The sequence below is a fragment of the Urocampus carinirostris genome, chromosome 14, assembly GCF_059441175.1.
Source record: "Urocampus carinirostris isolate Australia breed hairy pipefish chromosome 14, RoL_Ucar_1.0, whole genome shotgun sequence".
Lineage (NCBI taxonomy): Eukaryota > Metazoa > Chordata > Actinopteri > Syngnathiformes > Syngnathidae > Urocampus > Urocampus carinirostris.
Genome location: NC_142362.1, coordinates 17,009,729 through 17,032,699, shown reverse-complemented (window position 1 = coordinate 17,032,699; position 22,971 = coordinate 17,009,729). Strand labels below are relative to the sequence as shown.

General features: G+C 36.9%; 2 protein-coding genes across 3 annotated transcripts in view; both read left to right on the top strand.

Moving 5' to 3' along the window:
* The first annotated feature begins 716 nt into the window (after positions 1-716).
* Positions 717-3,946, top strand: LOC148352813 (death-associated protein-like 1 homolog). The gene is made up of 4 exons (XM_088352748.1): positions 717-884; positions 3,377-3,476; positions 3,585-3,648; positions 3,712-3,946. The coding sequence occupies exons 1-4, from the start codon at positions 818-820 to the stop codon at positions 3,826-3,828; spliced, it is 348 nt and encodes a 115-aa protein (XP_088208874.1). The 5' UTR covers positions 717-817; the 3' UTR covers positions 3,829-3,946.
* Positions 3,947-7,420: 3,474 nt separating this feature from the next.
* The window catches only part of LOC148352812 (protein TANC1-like), a 115,623-nt gene continuing 100,072 nt past the window's right edge, over positions 7,421-22,971 (top strand). For both annotated transcript variants that reach the window (XM_088352461.1, XM_088352462.1), the window contains exon 1: positions 7,421-7,615. The gene's annotated coding sequence lies outside the window, so the exon portion shown is untranslated. The remainder of the gene's footprint in view (positions 7,616-22,971) is intronic.

The following is a 22,971-nucleotide window of genomic DNA, read 5'->3' as shown; positions in this document are numbered from 1 at the left end:
AACTTGAATGAACGCCAATTGATTTTCCGCCATACTTTAAAGATGGTGTAACTTTAAAATATTGTACTGGCTGCCACCATCTTCTGGCTGAAATCATCATTGCACCTCCTTTTGTTGTGCTTGTAAATATGTGAAATTCATAGACGTGCTCGAACCAATTCTTTCTTTTTCATCTTTTTGGGTGTAATTGGGCTCTATTTGGAAAACTAGCCTTTTCTTACTTTCCCATTTTTTATACTAGAATAAAAGAAAATGTCTTCATGCGTGTCACATCACACTCCTACCCCCCGCCCACTTCATTTTCTACAACCTAATGCGCTCCGTGGCCGGAACACCGATAATAAAACTAGGATAAAAGTAGATATTAACGGTGAAAAAAATATATATAATGGCTCAGATATTAACGGTGAAAAAAATATATAATGGCTCTTTGAACTCAATTGGGCATTGTCAACAAATACTTAATAGAGAAAATATTTAACTTTTATGGACACCTCAAACTTTGCACCCTACTATATGAATAAAACGTATGAAAATGCGTTTTAAGTATGACAAAAAATATAAAATTATCTACGTATTTGGTAAATGGACTTTCACAGGTGTTCGTGGTCGAACGAATAAGGTGACGTCACGCTCCAGGATACCAGCATGGGGGCGCGGCTGTAGGCGTGACTGTAGGCGCGGCTGAGGGCGCGGCTGTTAGCATGACGTCACCTCAGCTCCAGTTTAGAGTATAAAAAGCGTGAGCCATGAGGCTGGAGGAGGAAAGTGTTTTGAGTTTTGTTTTCTTCTTAGTTGAAGTAAAAAACTTTTGAAAATGGTACAAGGTAGCAAAGGTGGCTTCAAGGACGGTCGTCTGCTCAAAGCTGGACATCCTCCCGCGGGTTGGTAAAATGAAAAAGTGTTCTTTCTCCGTTATTTGTTTTTTTGACTTTCTTATGTTCTCCAAATTTGGATGCTTTTGGTCCGTCCCACTTTGACCTAAATCGAATTAGTAAACTTTTACTTGGGATTTAAGCAAGTTCTGATCACTCAACTATCTTTTTTTGCATGCTCGACTTTTCCTTTTTATCCATACATTGCATCGCTTTGTGTTTGCATATTTTGTTTAATTACTCTATCAGTGTATTCGACAGCATTCATTTACAATCCAGTATTGCTGCACAGCGATAATGGCAGTAAAAATCCATTGTTTTTTAATGTACGTTTTCCCGACATTTTGGGAGTGGGCGGGATGTTTTGATTGAGCTGCATGAAGTCTGCCTTGGATTTGTAGAATTGTGACGTCGCTATAAAAACAAGTACAGTACAACTAAAGTTCACAATGCTTTCAAACATTTAAGTGGATAAATCCGTACTTCATAAACAGATGCATTGAAAGTTTTTTTTTTGTTTTGCTCTCTATACCCCTTTTAAAAGCAAAACATGATTTCAACATAAAATGTTTCAGCCAATACAATTTGAACAGACTGAGAGCAGATTAAAAAAAAACAACATAACAGCCACCAACCCAACCAGAAGTAATTGAGCTAGCCAGCTAGGAAGGGAAAAATATCTGCACTGTAAATGCATGATCATTTAATAGGCAAAAGTAACAGATGGCAAGTAAGATAGAAGACTCCTAAAACAACAATTTCATAAAAATATGTTGGAAAAGAAATGATGTAAAGGCCAAGCATGAAAAAACAATGCATTAGATCAGGGGTGTCAACATAATCTCGCTCAAGCCTGCTAACGGATATAATATTCAGATCTTTGCAAAGAACCAAAAAATATTTGCCTCTTTTTAGTGTTTGCAAATATAATAATCACAATCGATCTAGTTTCATAACCTTGCTTAAGTTGGAAAAAAGAAATGGCAGAATAGATTTGTTTTTAGACTTTTTTTTTTTTTTTTTTTTTTTTTTTATAAAGAGTCCCCATCCAACACCTTGTGCAATGCATAAGGAAATGAAATCCTATTTTTCTGATATGTTAATGAATAAATATACTGTACATGCAAACATTAAATGTTCACCTTGTATTGCATTATATTTTGGTTTATTAATAGACCATTATATCAAATTGGTTGAAATTTATTTTACATTACATTCAAAAATATTCTTGGAAAAACAATGTATAGCCCACGAGTGATTTTAAGAAAAAAAAAAAAAAACGAAAAATATATTAGAAGTACCATATAAAATATATTCTTGTATAGGAAAAAACCCAAGGGACAACAGCTGCACCAAAATATCAATCCATTACCTGCACAGTTTATCCTCAGTAGGGTCGTGTGGGCAGGGGACACCCTGAACTGGTTGCCAGCCAAATGCAGGACACACAGAGACGGACAACTCACTCGCTCACACCTAGGGACCACTTGGACCAGGCAATCAACCTGACATGCATGTTTTTGAGGAATGTGGGGGGAAACCGGAGTGCCCGGAAGAAACTTGCGCAGGCACAGGGAGAACATGCAAACTCCACACAGGGAGGCTGCAGTAGCTGGACTTGAACTATGAACCTTCACACCGCGGGCTGCGCACTAAACACATCAGTAAAAAAATAATAAAAATAAATGGTAACCTTTATCAAATTGATTAAACTTTAAAATTATATTTGTTGGATTTTAAGGTGTTTTTGTGACTTTTGTTGGGGAGGAATGAAATTTAGGAGCTACTGGTCTCTGCTGTTAGTATTATAAGCAGTTAACATTTATCGGTATTTAGAAGAAAAGTGGTATCAAATCCTTTTTGGTTTACTTGGTTTTCTATGCAGCACGGCGGCGCAGTGGTTGGCACGTGTGCAGCACGGTTCTGAGGTGGTGAGATCAAACCTTCCTGTGCATGTTCTCCCCGTGCTTGCGTGGGTTTACTGGGCACTCCGGTTTCCTCACACATTCTAAAAACATGCGTGTCAGGTTGATTAGCTGGTCCAAATTGTCCTTAGGTATGAAAGGGTGAGTGAGTTGTCCGTGTCTGTGTGCCCTGCGACTGGCTGGCAACCGGTTCAGGGTGTCGCCTGCCCACTGCCCGAAGATAACTGGGATGGGCTCCAGCACCCCCCGCGACCCTACTGAGGATAAGCGGTGGAGATAATGAATGGTTTTCTATGTAACATAAGAACTGGTTACTAAAATATTTAACTTTATTTGATAGTTCTTAATTATCACCCATTTTTGCTTAATTCAGGGACATTGTTTTTATTGGGAGATTTCATCGTCTTATTTTATTAGAAAATGAATTAAACGTATTAATTTTTTTTTAGAAATATTGAATAGTTAATTTGTATCTTTGTAATTTTACATTGTTTTACTTCGGGTCCACTCTTAATGCTTTTTTTAAAGTTTCTCCCTCTGTGCACGGTAACTGAAAGTAAATTGTTTTATGAGAAGTGAAGGCTGGAGGCAAGCGAGTGGCTAAGAAAGGTTTTGAAGAGAGCGGCAGCAACCAAGTGACTCCGGAGAAGGACACCAAGAGGCCTTATAAACCCAGGTCGGCGATACTAGTTCTCGATCATCGGGGAAAGAATTCTCGTATTGGTAGTTGGAGAATAACTATCTCACTAGTACTAGGAACTCATTTTTCTGTTTTGGGGCTCAGGTCCATCTCCAGCGTCAACAGGATGCAGCAAGTGGGCCTTCTTCTGGCAGGAACTCTTGACAAGGTAAATCCAAAACATCAGTTAATGACATGATGTTAAACTACCTTTTTTTTATCAATGTATCAGTTAAGCCACGACTTTCCCGAGATCCCCGTGAGCGTAAGGCACAGTAAACTGCGACCTGCTGTGGAGAAGCCACACTCTCCTCGGGCCTTTTGCATCCAGCAGCCCAGGAAGTTCTGAAAGATTACTCCTTGGTTCCATGGTTGACTGCTTTGTGCAATTGTTCCCTTCTATTGTTTGTGCTTTGTAGGGGAAAAACTTGTATATCTCGCCTTCAAATAGTAAAAGATCTTGCGTACGCTCGGCTTATTTGTGCAGTTGCTGCTTGGTATGTCAAATAACAGTTTTGTTGTTTGAAATATTTAATCTTTTCCTCAACATTTTGCGTGTTGAACAATGAAGTATATACTGTATACAAGGGGTCAAGAACCCTTTTGAGTCAAAAAGCCCTAAAAGTAATTTTTTTTTTTTTAGCGAAGAAGAGCCACAGCATATATTTTGATACAAAAGCGCTAAACCTGCTCCCCAGACAAAAGCTTATTTTTCAGCACATTTTTTTCACTGTGTGATATTTGATAATAATAATAATAATAATAATAATGCCAGGGCCTGTCTCCCCTATAACTACACCTCTTACAACTTGTCTCTATACCGCAGTTTAAAGGCTCATTTTGCCAGTCTTGTTTTTTGTCATAGTGTTTCAAGGTGCGAGCAAAGTTCTTTTGTAAACATGTCCCAAAATTCTGCAACCGAAGTTCCCGACTTATCTACCTTTGGTGCAAGGTGAGAGACGGGAGGGTGTGTTTGTGCTCATTACATAGCTCCACCCATCCCTATTGCCGACCCTATGGTGTTTTGGCATATCTACAGTTCGTTCTGTGAATTTTCATCAAAGTGTCTCAACAGTATATGGATTATTTAATAGGCTTCCATATAACGGATATTTTAGCGATGTACAGCCAAAATGAGGTAATTTTTTTTTTTTTTTTTTTTTTTTTTAAATTTATTTATTTTTTGGGGTGTAGCACCTGGACTGAACAATGAACGCACAGCTTGGCTAAATCACTCTTGTTTACAAACACGGAAAGAGCTCTGTAGGTGTTAGGTAATGATTGAGTTCAATTCGGAAGACAGGAAAATAAAGTAGGTGTACTGTATGTATTAAAACAGAAAAAAAATGCCAAATTTGGACTAATTTAACAGTATTTATTGCTCCAAAGCGGAAGTCTTTCAATCGACTGTTGATCTTTTGCCTCTTGTTCTACTGATTTTAAATCATATTTGCGTGTTTTTCCAAAGGATCTTGAGGTTTTTGAGTTTTTTTTTTTTTTCCTTGCCCTCATGTAGGTTTTAGATCAGGGGATTGTGTAATAATAATCTGTGGTCTGTGCAGCCCTTTGTGATTAAGGGCTATACAAATAATGACACTTTAAAATGTGCCATATTTATATTATATTCTATTGGACAGTACTTCCATTAATAACAATATGGGTTTGGCATTGTGTACAAGAAGTGTCGCTTATGTTCATTTGGAGAACATTAGCAAAGTATCAGTTTTGTCTCTGAGCCATACGTACTTATTAGAAGAGCTGCATTTGGCTCATGAGCCATAGGTTCCCGACCCCTGCTGTATTCTATTCCAAGATTGTTAAGGCATTACTTGAAAATGACCGCTAGATGATAGCAAATTACAAGATTTGGGTTTAGAAACAATGCTGTCCAGTGTTTGATCATTTTGTGTATACCGTAATTTATTCTTTAAATGATAACTATAGGCTGCTTAGTATTCAACATATTTATGAAAAGTGTTTGTTGCCAAGTGTGGGCAAAGTTTAAAGGCTCAACTGTGCTACAGCTGTAACATGCCACAAAGAGGCAATATTTCCTTATCAAAAACCAGTTTTGTTTCAATTGTAATCTCATGTAGTTTTCACCAAAACGTTACAGGTACATGTTTTAATTCGAGAAAAAAATGTTTTTTGGGGGGGTTTTTTTTTGTAAGGGGTTAATTCAAATGTTGACGTCCCTTTTTACTTAGTAGAATTCGCTTTAATCGTGTTAAAGGGACATTGTGAACTATTTAGTGCCTCAGAGTAGTAGTACAAAAAATTACTTTTAGAAAAAAAAAACATCAATTTGAATACGAGGCAAAAGTACATGAACTATCATACCAATGTTGAGTTTTGTTACAAAGAAAAGTAATCGGTCGAGAAACTTGTAATTCTTTTACATGGCAGCATTAGACAACAGTGCCATCTAGCGGTCAAATATTACACACTGTTGCTTTAAGCTTTTTAATAATAATAATAATGCATTTTATTTAAAAGCGCCTTTCAGGCCACCCAAGGACACTGTACAGACAATGGAAAAAAAAAATACAATTTAAAAAAGTTGTAAGCGAAATAATAAATAAAAACAATATATACAGACTCAAATGCCTACTCCTTAGTTCAAACAAGTTTCTGCAAACAAATACTTAAATTAAACACAAATCCCATAATTGTAAGCTATTTTTTTCCTCTACCCCCGTTTTCATGACAAAAATACGTAGAATGTGGTCAAATTTGTATAACGAGTTCAAAGTGACATTTTTATATTAATTTAGTTGTATTCTTATAACACAAATTACCAGGAGTACTACAGTACTTCCAAGGCCATGGGTGCAAAAAAAAAAAACCAAAAAAACTTATTTGATTTTCTGTTTGGAGCAACATTTCATATCGGCATCTTTCTCAAATCTGAAAAATTGCGAAACGTTTATAAAATGTACTTTATTTACATAAAGTGATTGCAATTAATATTATTTTATTTTTTAGATAACTTTTTGGTGACATACATGCTCAATTTTATTGTGTCCGCAGTGCAATGAAATCAACTTCCTCAAGAAATGTAAGCCAGAAAATTAAATATGTATTTTTCTTTTATAATTGGATATATTACACTAAACTTTTTAAATGTTATAAATCTATATTCTACTTGCTATTTTGTTCAAATCCTACATTATTACATTAGAGAGTAATCACAATAATAAGCTATATGTTAATAAATTTTCATTATTATTTCATATAGTATAAATGTATGTGTTCATAAACAAAACGTTTTATTTAAAAGAAGAAAATGTTTGTTAGGAAATGGAAGGGTGGAAAACACTCAGAGACACTGTTTAAGAAAAAAAACTTTAAATATAACTGTCCCTGAGCTTGACAATTGTGTATTTCTTAGTGGTAAACACACACACACACACACATATATATATATATATATATATATATATATATATATATATCAAGACACCAAAATGGTACTGCATAGTGAATCACTCATTTAATAACGATGAGATCAACTTTATATTTTCAACACAGGGGACATTTTATTTTGTCTTGACAATTAAAACATTAAAAAGAACTGGAGCCCCAAAAGCATGACTTTGAAAATTATATTCTGAGTTCAGCTCAGGATTTTCTAATGACAAATGTGCCTTTGCTCAAAAAGTTGAGACACTGATGAAAAAATTAATAAAATGCTGTCCAAAAAGCTGGCTGCGTGTATCATTTTAACCGCTAGAGTTCGCTGTTGGACAACCCTGCTTATAATTCAGTAGTTTGTTCGTAACCGTATGTCCTCGCCTAACGACATTTATTCCTCGGTTAACGACGTCGTCCTAATAGACCGCGATACAGGTAATGTAAATTCACAATTTTCAGAATTAACAGAGTAGAGTTAAAGCCAAATACGTCGTCGTAAATAAAAACGCTGGAAGATGATCCAGTGCAGCCCGCCGGCCCTTCCACGCTCTCGCCTCCCCGAACGGATGACCTCACGCTGGGAAGGAGGAGGAGTCCAGCCTCGCCAGTCTACCTTGCCCCTGGATCAAGTGGGAGCTCAGTTTCGGTGTCTGGAGTTATTCGCAAGTTCCGGTGGACTTTAATCTTCTCATCGTAGAAAGGAATTCTCTGATGTCCATCAGGTAAAATATGGATGAAGATGTCTTAAATTTTGACTTGTGTGTAAAAGTAGCGAAGAGTTACCGTGGGGGAATGTCGGGGCATGCCCATTGCAGCTGATAGTGACTTCTAAACATGTTCGTTTGATTATTTATCATTAAAAGTAGTCAAATTGAACAATATGTTTAACTCAAGTGTCATGCCTCCGCTAGCTTAGCCAACTTTTGTCGTTTTCAACTTTTCGGTCAGGTGTCCATGAACGCAACACTCCGTTCAAAATAAGTATACTAAGCTAAAGTGAGCGTGCTAACCTACCTTTAAAAGTTGACACAATTACCTCGCTGTTCGTTTAATTTATGTTCACCGAAGTTGAATATTGTGCATGGTTTGATGTAAAACAACGAGAGTATAGCCCCCGGCATTTACCGCGTTAACTCATGGATGCAACTTTTCGGCCAGGTGTCCGTGAACGCACCACGTAGGTCTAAGTATGCGAATGAAGCTAACGTTAGCATGCTAACATGGGTTTAAAGTTGATAAAACAACCTCCTTTTTGTTAACTCATGCCAATACCGCCAAATCATTATTGAGAGAAAATAAAATGTCTCAAATTTAAACCAATCCAAACGTTAATTATTTACTGAGTTATACATTTTAAACTTCTTGGCAGTTTAAGGGATCAAATATAATTACAATAATAGTAGATTTAATATAAAATATACGTTATTTTTTAAACTCCATGACTGTTATAAAGTGATCAAATATAATGCATATTTTATTGATATTGTTTCCATTTAGCTCAGGAGAGATCGCAGTTCGAATCCCGGCTCCTCCGTGTTACATGTCGAAGTGTCCTTGGGTAAGACACTGAACCCATCATGCCCCCAATAAGCAGGTTTGCGCCTTACATGGCTGCACGGCCGCTATTGGGAAATGTGAAGCACACTGTAAAGCGCTTTGGGAAGTCATTGACTTGAAAAGCGCTATATACAGTAAATGCAGATCATTTAATTTCATCTCAGTTTATTTAATTTGAAACGGAAATTTAAACCAATGAACCATTTAAACCTCCAACTTATGATAATTTCCTCACAGCTTCGACCTATGCTGTGTTTAGGAAAAACGTGATCATTATATTCAAATTATTTTTAAACTGAAACTTAATCAGTTAAACCATCATAAAAAAACACATTCATAATAGCTTCCATCAAAGTTTGACATGTGCTGTGTAAGAAATTGGAAAAAGTGTTCATTGTTATTTTCGAGAGTAAAATAAAAAAACTGCAGTCAGACCGAAACCATCAACCTCCAGGATAATATACTTTAATGTAACATTTACGTGACCGTGACTAATTAATTTTGGTTTCAGTTTAACCCAAAGATAAATGGTCTTCTGTCATAAAACACAATAAAATGGATCAGTGAATATTACATGATGAAATGCCAAAAATCTGGGGATCTAGGACATTTTTAATCCAAATGGTCCCAACAATTATTTAACTAAAAAAAAAAAAAAAATCAATTTTATAATTATTTAGTTTCTTTCAATTCTAGTTGCAAGTTACACCCTGAAGTCAATTTTAATGGGTGGGAAACTTAAATTGTCATTTGTCACTAGTAAAAAAACTAACATTTCATTTCATTTAAAATGCTATATACAGCCTAATACTGTTGATCTGCAAAATAGTCCACTAAATGCAGTTATAACTTATTAACACTCACAAAATTCCATTCAATACTGCTTTTGCACCCTTTAATTCACTGCCTATTTTGAGGTTAAATATCACCCGGTCATTCCAAACCACAATCCAAGCCATACTTTTTACTCAAAACTCTTATAAACAGTGTTGAGTTTCCACTGAGCGTCAGTCTGGCTGGCTGGTTGACATGGAGATTCTCACTATTATGTTTCCACAGTTTCAAGGCATTTTTTATACTGATGTAGGAATTTATTAAAGTACACTGTAATGCCCGCCTGATGCTTCTGCGGTATGTTAGGGAGAAGCATCAGGAGAGACTGACTGCCTTCCAGTCTGAAGGCAGTTCCCATGGTGCTGGGCCAATTGGCTCATAGCAAAAGCTGGCACCAGCGTTGCTTTGCTATGACTGAGTAAGGGACTGCATTGGGGCAGGTCAGCTGACTGACAGCACATACTGTGCCCTTATGATGGGCATGATGATAAAAAAAAAATGGTTCCCATGAGAAGGTTTGTTCTAAAGAGACGCTGCATTGTAGTACAGTTGACAAGTGTATCCTCGAACTGGGAAATTTTGTTTAGTTTTAAGATATGCATGTCATCATCAAAGAGACGTATATGCAAATTCCTAGAAAGTGTCTTATAATATTGTTCAATCCTCTTTTTTTTTAATAATCGGTTCACTTTTTCTTGTTTATTTAACAAATTGTCACACAGATTGGCTCACTGTTAGCCAGGTAACATCCTATAGGAAACCTGAGTGGGCAGAAGCTCGTTTTACCTTCCTCGTTTACTGATACCCACATCATTCACCAGGCCAATCTCTTCCCCCTTTAAAGCCATAATATTGCATGTTGAAACTCAACATTGTCATGTGAAAAACATGAATTACCAAATTTGTTACTTATGTCTAACTTTATCTATGACCAAGCCTAGCTATTTTTTTCTGGCTGATGCTCAAATTTTTTAGTTCAATTTCTGCTAGTTAGTTCAATGGATCTAGGACCGCTCAGAACTGATCCCAGTCGTAAGTTACGTCAAGTCATGTTTATTTGTATAGCCCTTAATCACAAATAGTCTCAAAGGGCTGCACAGACCACTGATTATTGCAAACCACAGAGCATTATTACACCATCCCCAAGTATTACTCCACGTATATCATTCAAAATTGTCTATATTTTCCCTGTCCCCTAATTTTTAAAACATCATTTTTGTAAGTCTGATGTTACCTGTATTATTCTTATTCCTCAAACTATTTTGGGAGAATTTTGTCTTGCGCTAAAGTAATTTATAGAAGATATGTTTAGGAGTAACAGATTTAGAAAAAAAAATACCTTTATTACCCTAAATAAATAGTTTGTATGGCTGCTTGAAGTCTTTGAAAATGCTTGAATCCAAATGTTGTTCCTTTTAGATCTGGAAATTTGGGTGAAGTGGTTGTAAATGCTGAAATGATTGCCATGTTTCTCAGCAGTCTGATCACACATTAGATAAAGAATAATAAAACAAATTTGCTTAAAAGTGACGGCACCATGCCTGCTCTTGTGGCTATCAGGTGGATACATTTGTGGACCTGAAATATACATGTTTCACACTGGAATTCTTCTTTAAATTGTAATGGAGAAATTGACTAATTAGCTTTGAAAGTCCTTAAAAGTGCTTGAATTTGACCATGATAAAGGCTTTCGAACCCTGCCTAATGAACCATTATAGGACGATTTAAATTAGGGCGCCCCCCCAAAGACCGCTGAGATGCTGCCCGTGGATGTGTTCTGAAAATAGCTCACCATTGCTTGGTCATAGTGATTTTGTAGTAAAATAATTTTTTTCGAGGCTGACTATTCTGTTGAACCCTACTTCCAATAGTGTACCTGGTTATAACATAGTTACAGCATAGTAATAACATGACACATTTTTATTTTAGAAACACATATCAAACAGGGGGCTCTTTGCGCCAATTAGTAACAAAAAGTAGCTCTTAGCTTGAAAAATATTGGAGATCCCTGTAATAGATAATGGACAAAAACGATTTTTTTTAATGACAGCGACAAAATATCAGTGGTTTACATAAGCAACAATTTCCCAAAGGCACATTTCATTTTTTTAAAGTGCAAGCTACATTGATTTACTTTTTATCTAGTCCATTCGGGGGAAAAATATAAGTACTGCTTCCTCAATCTTAGGGGGCCATCAACCTTTTTGAAGATGAGAGCTACTAATATGCATTTCCGAAATAACAACTTATCATGTTCTTACTATGTTATTATCAAGTAGTAATTATTAGAAGTTGAGTTAAAATGGGCTCGGTCAACCACTAAAGCATCATGCCAGTTTGAAATCAAATTCCCTGGAAATTCACAATGACCCATTGCTGGTGAGCTATTTTCAAAACCTGTGCGCGGCCTACTCAGGTGTTCTTAGGAGGTTACCTGGTGCCCCCGAGTACGACGTTAAAGACCCCTGATCAAAATAATTTCCTTCACATTTTATGTCTATGGTTTAAAGTCATTATATTTAATATGATGGTCGAATTTGTGTAGCTTTTTAAATGTTATTTTTATCACTTCAGTATCTTTCAAATATTATTACCTCCAAATTACTTAATATCCTGTATTATCAAAGATGATTCATTTGGGGACCTTCCTGGAGCGTCCAGTTTACAGTATCATAAACAATTGGAGGATGTCTGGTAGGTCTTGTAGGTGTTTTACTTATTTTAGGTGGACTTCCTCGATTTCCTGATATGCTGTTGACCACCTAAGTACCTTTTGTTGCTCTGTTAAGGTCTTAAACATATTCACTTCTGTTTGTTTCTCTGACTGTTCTACAAAAACCTCACAAGACGTCGAATGACGTTTTGTCTGAGATCAGCCCGAGTGTGTAACGCCGTAAATGCAAACACCGTACGGAGGAATGGAGCGGGACAGTGTGAAATTGCACGGTCAAAGCTTGCACATTTTTGTAGAGGGAGGACAAAAAAATAGCACCCGTTGAACAATACTCAAGAATGTCAGCCTGTAAAGCCGGACGTCAAGACGTTTGCTCTCATTTTCACACATTTTTAGCAGCTCATAAAAGCTTCCTAACTCATTTTCCCATAGTTATTTTTAGGTTGGTCATTGATGATGAGAAATGACAGGGGTGTGTCTTAGAGGGTAAACTGTCAAGCTAACAGTCCTTGGGTTTAGTACTTTCTTTATTTAGGTCCAAATAATGAAGGCTGAGCGATTTAGCCACAAAAATAAGTCAGTCCGGACGGTTACGATCTGAAATGAATTTGAATAATGAACCACCCACATTTTGTTTTTTAAATAACATTTTAATAATTATAAAAATATATCTTGTACAAAATGTCTGAACTAGGGCTGTCATGATTTGTAATTTCTGGAGACGATTAATTGTCACACATATAATCACGATTGGTAAATATATTGTCATTATTTACTATGATAATATGAGCTTAATATTACATTAACTATATACCTTGTTAAAGAAGAGCCATCGAATGGTCAAGAATTCAAGTCAATAAATAATTGTAATAACATTGTTTTCCAACGAGATTAGATCCAGCTTTTGAGTAAATAGTAACAATCATAACAAATGGCTAAAATCCAATGCTCGTTTTAGCAATATTGTACATTTCAAAATTGTAGATTTTCAAAATGACGTCAAACTTACAAATCAACTGAAATGTTCCAGAGCTTACCAAAAAAAACAAACAGGTGTCACCTTGTGGTGTTGTGCCTTAGTACATACATACTTAGCTCCAAAAATCTAAATCAATGAAATTGTCACTATTGTCTAAGTAGATGATGTGGATTTGAAAAAGAATTGTCCTCCAAGGAATTTTCATGTCATGCTTTCTTTTCATTTGGCTGGATACATTTTCTGCGACTGACTTCTAAAGGCATGTTGTTAATATTTCACTCTTCATTAAATACAAGGTTTCCCAGGAGGTAAACGTTGAGCCAAGTCCAGAAAGCAGTTTACCATTACTTTTTTTATATATTCGGACCCCCGGTGTTCATTAGCACATAAATAGCTCAGCGGGTTGTTAATAGCGACACTTACCAGGGATGGCGGCACTTAATAAGCGAGATTCCCGCGAGGGTTTGCGATTCCTGAAGAATTGCACGAGGAGTTCTCAGTTATTTGATGTGGGAAAAAGCTGCCAAATGAGAACGCCTTACCAGTTAACACAATCTGTAAATATACGTTGAACTAAGATTTCTCAAGCCGTACGTTATTCCCCTCGGCTGTCTTAGTTTGAATGCTTTCCATGTGCGCCATGAAATATGATTTTTATGTGGAAAACCATGTACAATGTCTTGTCTTGTCTGTTTTAATTTTAGGTTTTGTCTCCTTGATGAAATCTAACTAAGTACTGAGTAAGCCTCCTGTAAAACATGCCTTGACACTTTGGAGGCTAACCGTCATGGGACTGAAATAAATTGCTTTTCACACACTGTCGTCACTGACAGCAATATATTGACGCATCAATCATGTTGCAAAGTACCAAGGACAGGAAGCGCAATCTGATTTCCCATGCTATCCTAATGGCTGCGTCAAACATGTTACCTGTCGTAATAAAGCACCTGGTTGTGCCGGCGGCTACAACTTGGAATGCACTTGCACAGGCAGATTTTATACACAGTATTACGAACACTTACGTTCAATCTGATTTAAAGACAAGTAAATGAACAAATCTGGAATATAACATTAACCCTCTTGTCCTGCTTAAGAAAATCACTTTTTTTGCGTCTCATCTCTCATCTCAATCGCTGCACCGCTTATCCACAGTAGGGTCGCGGGGGTGCTGGAGCCCATTCCAGCAATCATCGGGCAGTGGGCAGGGGACACCCTGAACTGGTTGCCAGCCAATCGCAGGGCACACAGGGACAGACAACTCGCTTGCTCATTCACACCGAGGGACAATTTGGACCGGCCAATCCACCTGAAATGCATGTCTTTGGAATGTGGGAGGAAACCGGAGTGCCCGGAGGAAACCCACGCAAGCACGGGGAGAACATACAAACTCCGCACAGTAAGTCCTGTAGCTGGATTTGAACCCACACAGGAGGTTCCCAAGATCTTAGAACTGTGCCGCACACGCGCTAACCACTGCGCCGCCGTGCTGCCCTACTTTTATTGCGTGTGTGCAAATATTATTTAATAAATATATGTGACCACTTCTCTTTTTCCAATATAATGTAGTTTTAAAAATGCAGAATTTAGAATAGGTTTTCTCATTTTCAATAAGTATACAACTAACAATGATTTTAACATTCAAAGTACTTGAATATTTTGTAAATTAACCAATGAAATGATATACTGGACTGTCTCTGAAAATTCGAATATTGTGATAAAGTTCTTTATTTTTTGTAATGCAAATAAAAAAACAAAAATGTCATACATTCTGGATTCATTACACATCAACTGAACTATTTCAAGCCTTTTATTATTTGAATATTGCTGATTTTGGCTTACAGCTTAAGAAAACTCAAAAATCCTATCTCAAAATATTAGAATATCATGAAAAAGTATACAAGTAGGCTATTCAACTAATCACCTGAATCATCTAATTAACTCGAAACACCTTGCGAGGGTTTCCTGAGCCTTAAAAACACTCAGCTTGGTTCAGTAAACTAAATCACAAGTATGGGGAAGACTGCTGTCCAGAGGACCATCATTGATACCCTCCATCAGGAGGGTAAGACACAAAAGGAAAATTCTCAAAGAGCAGGCTGTTCACAGAGTGCAGTTTCAAAGCATATCCACAAAAAGTCTGTTGGAAGGGAAAAATGTGGCCGGAAACGCTGCACAACCAAGAGAGATGACCGCAGCCTTAACAAAATTGTGACGAAGAGCCGCTTCCAGAATTTGGGGGAGCTTCAAAGACAGTGGGCTGAAGCTGGAGTCCAGGTATCAAAAGCCACAGTTCACAGACGTGTCCGGGAAATGGACTACAATAGCCGTATTCCCATGGTCAAGCCACTTCTGAATTCAAGACAACGGAAGAAGCGTCTGACTTGGGCTATGGAGAAGAAGCACTGGACAGTTGCAGAGTGGTCCAAAGTCCTCTTTTCAGACGAAAGCAAGTTTTGAATTTCATTTGGAAGTCAAGGCGCCAGAGTCTGGAGAAAGGCTGGAGAGGAGCAAAATCCAAGTTGCTTGAAATCCAGTGTGAAGTTCCCACAGTCAGCAATGGTTTGGGGAGCCATGCCAGCTGCTGGTGTTGGTCCACTGTGTTTCATCAAGTCCAGAGTAAATGCAACTGCGTACCAAGAGATTTTAGAGCACTACATGCTTCCATCTGCTGAAAAGCTCTATGGAGATGAGGATTTCATTTTCCAGCATGATCTGGCACCTGCCCACAGTGCCAAAACCACCAGTAACTGGTGCACTGACCATGGCATCACTGTCCTTGATTGGCCTGCTAATTCCCCTGACCTGAACCCCGTCAAGAATTTGTGGGGTATAGTTAAGAAGAAGATGAAAGACACCAGACCTACAAATGCAAATGAGCTGAAGGCCGCTATCGAAGCATCCTGGGCATCAATAACACCTCAGCAATGCCACAGGCTGATTGCCTCCATGCCACGCCGGATTGATGCAGTAATCAGTGCAAAAGGATTCCCAACCAAGTACTGAGTGCATCAATGGATATTTTCAAATGTTTGATTTAGTTTTGCTGTTATAAAATTATTTTTTTACTTGGTCTGAGGAAGTATTCTAATATTTTGAGATAGGATTTTTGAGTTTTTTTCAGCTGTAAGCCAAAATCAGCAATATTCAAATAATAAAAGGCTTGAAATAGTTCAGTTGATGTGTAATGAATCCAGAATGTATGACATTTTTGTTTTTTTATTTGCATTACAGAAAATAAAGAACTTTATCACAATATTCTAATTTTCTGAGACAGTCCAGTACAATATCCTTCAAAAATTATATACTGTATTTTATTAGAATTGAAAAGTTCTTTATTTTCATTTATTCCAACAAGATTAGACATCGCACTCCAGGATAAACATGTCATAAAGACTTAAAAATGAAAAAAAAGATGGTAGAATGTCACAACAACTAGGCAAAATATTCACAAGGATATTTTTGATAAAATTATATTATGTTTATTTTTCATAAATTAGTTGCATTTTGTTTCTGGCCAAAAGAAACAAAACAAAAGTAAACCCTGGAATTGTCTTGCTTGTTTAAAAAATATTGTAGGTCAAAAAATAGAATGTTGCAATAATCATCAAAGATTATAATTTTATTAAAATAAGTGAATGAAAATTAAATGCAAATTTACTACAAAATAAGATATATATATTTATAAAGATATAAAATGAACAGTATTAAAATATTTGGTCAATTTTAATAAAACAGTAAACCCAAATCAAACACACATTTTTTCCAAAAAGAATCCAAAGTGTAGGCATCAAATTAATTTGTTTGTGCATGGAACATATAGTAATTTTTAGCTCATGCACAACTACAACATAGTTTTCAGTAAGTATCTTAAGCGTCTTGAAAACTCCCTAACCCAGCATTCTTCTGATGGTGCAAAAGCTTACATCAACCATTTATGGTCCAAACTCAGCACAAATAGTCCGTCATGGACTGTGGATTATTTTTTAAAATAGTTCAGCTCTAGTGCAATTTGCTCTCACAGCTTTGGAATCCAGGCAAAACTGTTTTCTTTTCTATTTCCGCGTGGCATGTCAATATTTGTAGTGCATGTTGTTGCAGACACTTGTCATTTTTTGTGGAATTTTGTGAAACAACGGGGCTTTGTCAAAGAACGTCACGTTTGTACACAACGACGTAGACTGCAAAATCTTTGGTAGATTTGCGTAATTTTTCTGACGTTAACTGACTTTGTCTTGTTCCTGTTATTAAAACAATCATATTTTCTCCTTTCTGAGATGCAGGAAAGAGAATAAAATCTTAAGTTTTGCTCCTTTCTGCTTGTTGTATCTGCCTCGATAAAACCTTTGTGCCTGTTGAATGGCTGTCTTTACGGTGGGTTTTCCAGTTAAGGTGCTGTTAGGGCTGTGGTGGATCCCGCATAACGATGGAAGTACAGTGCAATACTTTTATGATGTTTAAGCTCTATGCCTTGCTTCTTCTTACACCCCAAAAGCATACATATGCATATTAAAAATAGGGCTGTACCAAAATGAAAATTTGGGGCCGAAGAAAACATGTGTAACCATTGGCTGAATGACGGAAACAGCAACACTGACAAAAATTACCTCCAAAATGTACATTTTAACTCGTTCAATGACAGACGTTTCTCTCAAATGGGAAGTGCTGGTGCTAGCCAAATTTTGCCATTTGGACTAATCTCTGAAGGCCAAGAGAAAGTTTATTCTGCAGCGATATAGGCATAGGGCATATCAACCCTTATCTTTAATTAGAAAAAAAGGATATTTCTAGCTTTAACCATTGTTTTCAGTAAACAATAGTTGAACATTGCTAAATTTCTTGAAGATCTGATCAAAGCAATTCCTGCCATCTATTGGTGAATAATCCCACTAAAATTATTCCCAGACGCTTGATACTTACTGATGAGCTGTGCCAAAGCCTGAAAAAGAGGAAAAAAAGCGAGAAAGGGAAATTAATAGAGAGAAAGAGAAAAGAGAGAGTAAAAAAAGTGAAATCTAGAGCAAAAAAGAAAGAAATAAAAGGATTAATAGAAGGAGAGGAAGATAAAAGAGACAGATGATAGAGAGTAAGACAAAGAGCCAGAGAAAGAAACATAAAAAGACAGAGAACGAGAAAAAAAAGAGAGAGGAAGAGTGGGGCAAAGGACACAGAGCTTGAAAAGAGTGAAAAGAAGGATATATAGAGAAAGAAAGAGGCAGAAGTGAGAATGAGGGAGAGAGAGGAAAAGGCGGGCCTGATCTGGCCTGTGGTTGCATGTTTGACACCCTTTGTCTAATGCAACAAGTCTTACTCGCTATTTGCTGTACTTAAATGATTATAATGGTAAATTACGTTCTCTTTAATGACTTGGCACGAGTCAATTGACTCTAGGCATGAAAAAAATGGAATGTACACAGAAAGTACTTGTTTATCAATTAAAACTGTTGATTACAGCTAGTTTATATATGTTATATTAACATGTAAACATTAACCTTAGTCCCTTTAGTGGCCAGCAAACATGTCAGAGCTGAGGGACACATGAACTTTTGAGAAAATGTCCTATTGGTAAAAGTTTGGCCAATCTTGCATTTTGACCTCTATCAGATTTTTTTTCATGTGTAAATGGAAAAGTAAGAAGCTGTGATGTCTGCAAACTCGCCCCCAAATGAAAGCCAGCTACGCAGGGCTCGCTTCACTTTAGATGGGACATCATCACAACGTCATTTTTCCTGAAGCCTGCTTGCATTTCTGGTCATTTTCAGCGCGAAAATTCGGTGTGTTACTAACTAAAACGGAGAGGAACCTTTTTTCCCATGCTGTGAAACATTCCTCAGTCATTATAAAGCTGAGAGATTTTGAGGTCGCAGGAAGGCAGGGTTGGTCACTGGGAAGGATGCATCTTAACCAGACCCGGTTATCACGTGACATAAAAATGTCTGCCCTTTGTTCTTTCCCTTCCTCTCACGCCAGTGCGAATAGTAACATTTACTCACAATGGCTGACATAAAGAGAAAGCCGGCCTTCATACCTGCTTCCTTCTCGAAAACCCGCCTTAGTTAACAGGCCATTGTTGGCTCGCCACCGCAGCACTCAAACCAGAGCCGGCCTTTTTCCTGGCTCTACGAATAGATCATCAAAGAATCCCACTGCACTTCCCACAGACTTAGCCCGAAGCGTGTCGGCAAGTGCGTCTGATCCGGTCCAGAGTCCGGACCGGACCGTGGCCCTTGGTCTGGCTTGGCTCCCCAGTGCCAGCGAACTTGGGTATAAAACCTGTAATTATAGATAAGAGTACTGTTTTTGAAGAAAAACAGTAGAATTTTTATTTGAATTTTTATTTAGTTTCGAAATAACTTCAAGGTCTGTCATACTTGCTTTTCTAGTGGAGTTTAGTTTAAGTACTGAAGGATGGTGTATGATAAAATTGGCAATCCATCTGTTTACTGTTGCACTGCAGCCAATATTGACCAATGACCATTCACATTGCTATATTATCTTATTACCAATAATCTGCCTTTTATTTAGTTAACTAATCGACTCATTAAATAAAATGGTAATTCTAGAGTGTCGCTGAGGAAAATAATATTTGTCAACTTTTTTTATCGTTTTTAAATTGCAAGAATCAATGCAGTGGTGGGGCCAAAACTTAAACCCTCAATTTTATCCATCAATCTAGGCAATTACAATCCTATCTGGTTTTAAAAAAAACAAAAAGTATATTCCCACAAAATCTATATTAAGGAAGTTTGATTACAGGAAGCTTGATAAGCAAAAAGTTCAGAAAACTAACTGACTTTAAATCAGTTTTAACACATACATATTACTCGTAGATATACCTTTATTCTGTTTTAATATTGGACATCTGCAAAAGAGTTTCCATAAGATGCCATTTTGTTAGTTTGACTGAAACCTCACTGTTGTTAGTTGTTTTGACTATTATGCACTGTTTACAAAATTGTTACTATTGGCCAATCATGTTGCTTTTCTTTGATTTCCACAGTTTAGGGCAGATCTTCTTTGATAACCTAGATTTTAAAAAAAAGAAAGGGCTCAGAAGAGGGCTTTGAGAACAGGTTGGAATTTATTTTCTGAGGTTTTGGTTTTTCCCTGTTCTCCTTGCACCTTCAAAATCCAGTGATGACGTCTCTACTTATTTTCAGTGTCTAATAAAATAGTGAAGTCAAGTCATGTTTATTTGTGTAGCCCTCAATCACAAGTAGTCTCAAAGGGCTGTACAAGACTATTGCAAACTACGGAGTATAATATCACCATCCCCTGATCTAAAACCTACATGAGGGCAAGTAACAACTTAAAAACCTCAGCATGACAAAAATGAAGAACTTATAACATAGCTTGTGCAAAATTATTATTAAAATGTTATTTTCTATTCTAACTAAGTCTTGTAAACCAGCACATAAAAAAAATCCACTTGTGCAAAACCTTCACTTATCAGACTACCTTTGAGAAAATCCAAATAAACTCTTACTTTCCTTGCCTTATCTCACAACTTAGCACATTTAGGAATTATCGTTTTTTAAAATGGGGAATTAATCAAAATGAGTCGATTTACAGCCTTCTGTAGTAGAGTAAATAGTAGCGTAGGCAATATGAAAACAATGAGGACTTCCAAGAAAAGGAAAGCTTTGGGTTTGAGTTTTATTGCTAGTTGACCCACATGCACCAAAACAGCTCTGCGTAATGTGTGGCGACAGGCTCACTAATGAGGCAATAAAGCAGTTCCAACTGCTTTAAGGGACACATGGAGACCAATCATCAATCCATTTTATCTCTGCATTGCTTATCTTGACTAGGTGGGACCAGTTTATTGAAGAGAAAACTAGCGTTTTCTAAGTACACTAATTACAACAACTGGGTGGATTAGAAAACTGACAGCACTAAATATATTGATTGTCATTGGTTTTATCTCGTTCAAATCCTGAATTTGAATCAGTCTTTTATATAAAACTGGTCCATTGCATCAAAAAAAGATTATCCTTACAAAACACCTGCAATGGCGAAAATGCCAAACCAAAAGGAAATCCCCGATGCGTAATCATTAATTAAAGTCACGCTCAGACACACAGAGTGAAACATTTCATCTGGTTACAGTTTTGTCTGAGCTAAACCAAGCATTGACATGTTTCCTGTTGTCTTCAGGACAAAGCAGGTTTGAACAGGAACCGCTTCCCCGCCAGAGGCACCTGGGATGAACAATTGCGTATATAAATGTATATATAGCCGATAAAAGACAGCCGACCTTATTAATCATATGTCACGCCAGCACCTTGCAGGTGACGTTTTTTCTCTTCACTAGCGGTGTGGTTTTGAACTCCATCTAGACAACAGTGACCTGATATCAAATCCTCGCTCATTGCCTGAGGCATCTTTTTCCTGTTTCTTCAAAAATATGATGCATTCTCTAAGATGAAGTTTTATTTTTTTTTAGCTAGTTCATCTGCAGTTGTCAAATATAATATCAATGTCTGAAACTCGTGACAAAAAGTTACGGGACACCAGGGCAGACAACTCTGAATAATTGCCTGCCCGCCCATAAAGTTGCCTGCCCCATTTTTCACAACTTGAAACACAATAAGACGACTAATCACGAATAAAAAAACATTGTTGCAAAGTAATAAGGATTGATAATCAGAATATATAACAGAACAACACTTTAAAATTAAGTTTATTATAAATCTACTTATAACATTTATTGCATGTATACGACATCACTGTTTTCCATCTGCCATCAGTATGTACCTGTATTTACTCATCTTCATTAATGCAATGTTTGCGTTGCGTCATTTGCTACAAGCCACGTGAACTCCTCTTTCTACGATGCTTTTAATGTACGTTTACGTTTTGTAGCGTCATACATTTTGTTAGCTTCTTTTGAATCTTTCTTCTGGGGCTGAGGTTTTGGCTTGATTCCTAACCACTTATTCATTTTTCTTGTGTTCTCTGTGCGTCTACTTTGGAAAATAATATGCAAATCCAAGACCTTATAACGCTCGGGAAAGTCCGGAAGCACGAAGTTATTCTATGCAGGCTTCTCATTGGCTACGGAGTATGCAAATTGCCAAACGAACCGAAATTATGAAATCGGAATAAAGCAAACGTTTGATTCGAAAACAATCTTTTTTTTTTTTTTTAATAAATTATTATTTTTTTAAATTTTATTTAATTTTTCCTTGAAAAAGTTGTTGGCCACCCGGGCGGAGACGTTTTGTAAGTTGTACCCCCGACATAAAAGATGCACGCCCTGGGCATCCAGGCAGACGTTATTTCAGACACTGATAATATGCTTTATTATCTTTGCTTTTACCAACATTTTAGATGGCACTCATGCAATAGAAGACTTAAAAAAGATAAGATGAAAAGTTAAATATTAGTATAGACAGGCCATTTTTACAAGGTAGTGTAGACAGGCCGGGTGATATAAGTGCATCCAAAAATAGTGCAATAGTGCAATGCCATTTAGCAGTAACATTGTGCAAAAATAAGAATAAAGAATAGCATAGTAATATGTATTTTTTCTGTAGACAGCGAGATATTTTTTCACAATCTTGTGTGGTTGTTTAGTGGGGTGATAGCTTTGGGGCAGAAACTGTCTCTGAAACTATTAGTCTTTGCCTTAATTGTGTTTGGAATTAGTAAAAAAAAAAAAAAAACTCGCTTTTGCATGTCATCAGTGGTTTCCCTTGATGTTGGTGTAAGGTAGTGCATAGCAACGGTTAATCCGACACACCTAATGGATACGCAGATAAGAAAATAGTTCTCCCTATGATTCTTTCCCAACATTTTTGCTTTTAGGATTGATATATATTCCTTCAATCAAAAGGTTACTCGGATAATAATAATAATAAAAAACAGATTTTCTGATAGTATGCCTTGATGTCACGCTTGTATGCAATTGGAATGCACATACTTCAAGATTGTTTTGTTTTTGTGTTATTGCCAGGCTAATGCGACTTTAATGAAGTGTAGCGTAATAATCGTGGAGATTTACTGTTGCTGTTGGAAACGGCCTGTTGACTCAA

Excerpts from the sequence above, each read along its gene's own strand:
- LOC148352813 (XM_088352748.1), top strand. The coding sequence starts at position 818 with ATGGTACAAGGTAGCAAAGGTGGCTTCAAGGACGGTCGTCTGCTCAAA. Across the intron at positions 885-3,376 it reads AGCTGGACATCCTCCCGCGG|TGAAGGCTGGAGGCAAGCGA; the intron begins GTTGGTAAAATG and ends TTTTATGAGAAG. Across the intron at positions 3,649-3,711 it reads TGGCAGGAACTCTTGACAAG|TTAAGCCACGACTTTCCCGA; the intron begins GTAAATCCAAAA and ends TCAATGTATCAG.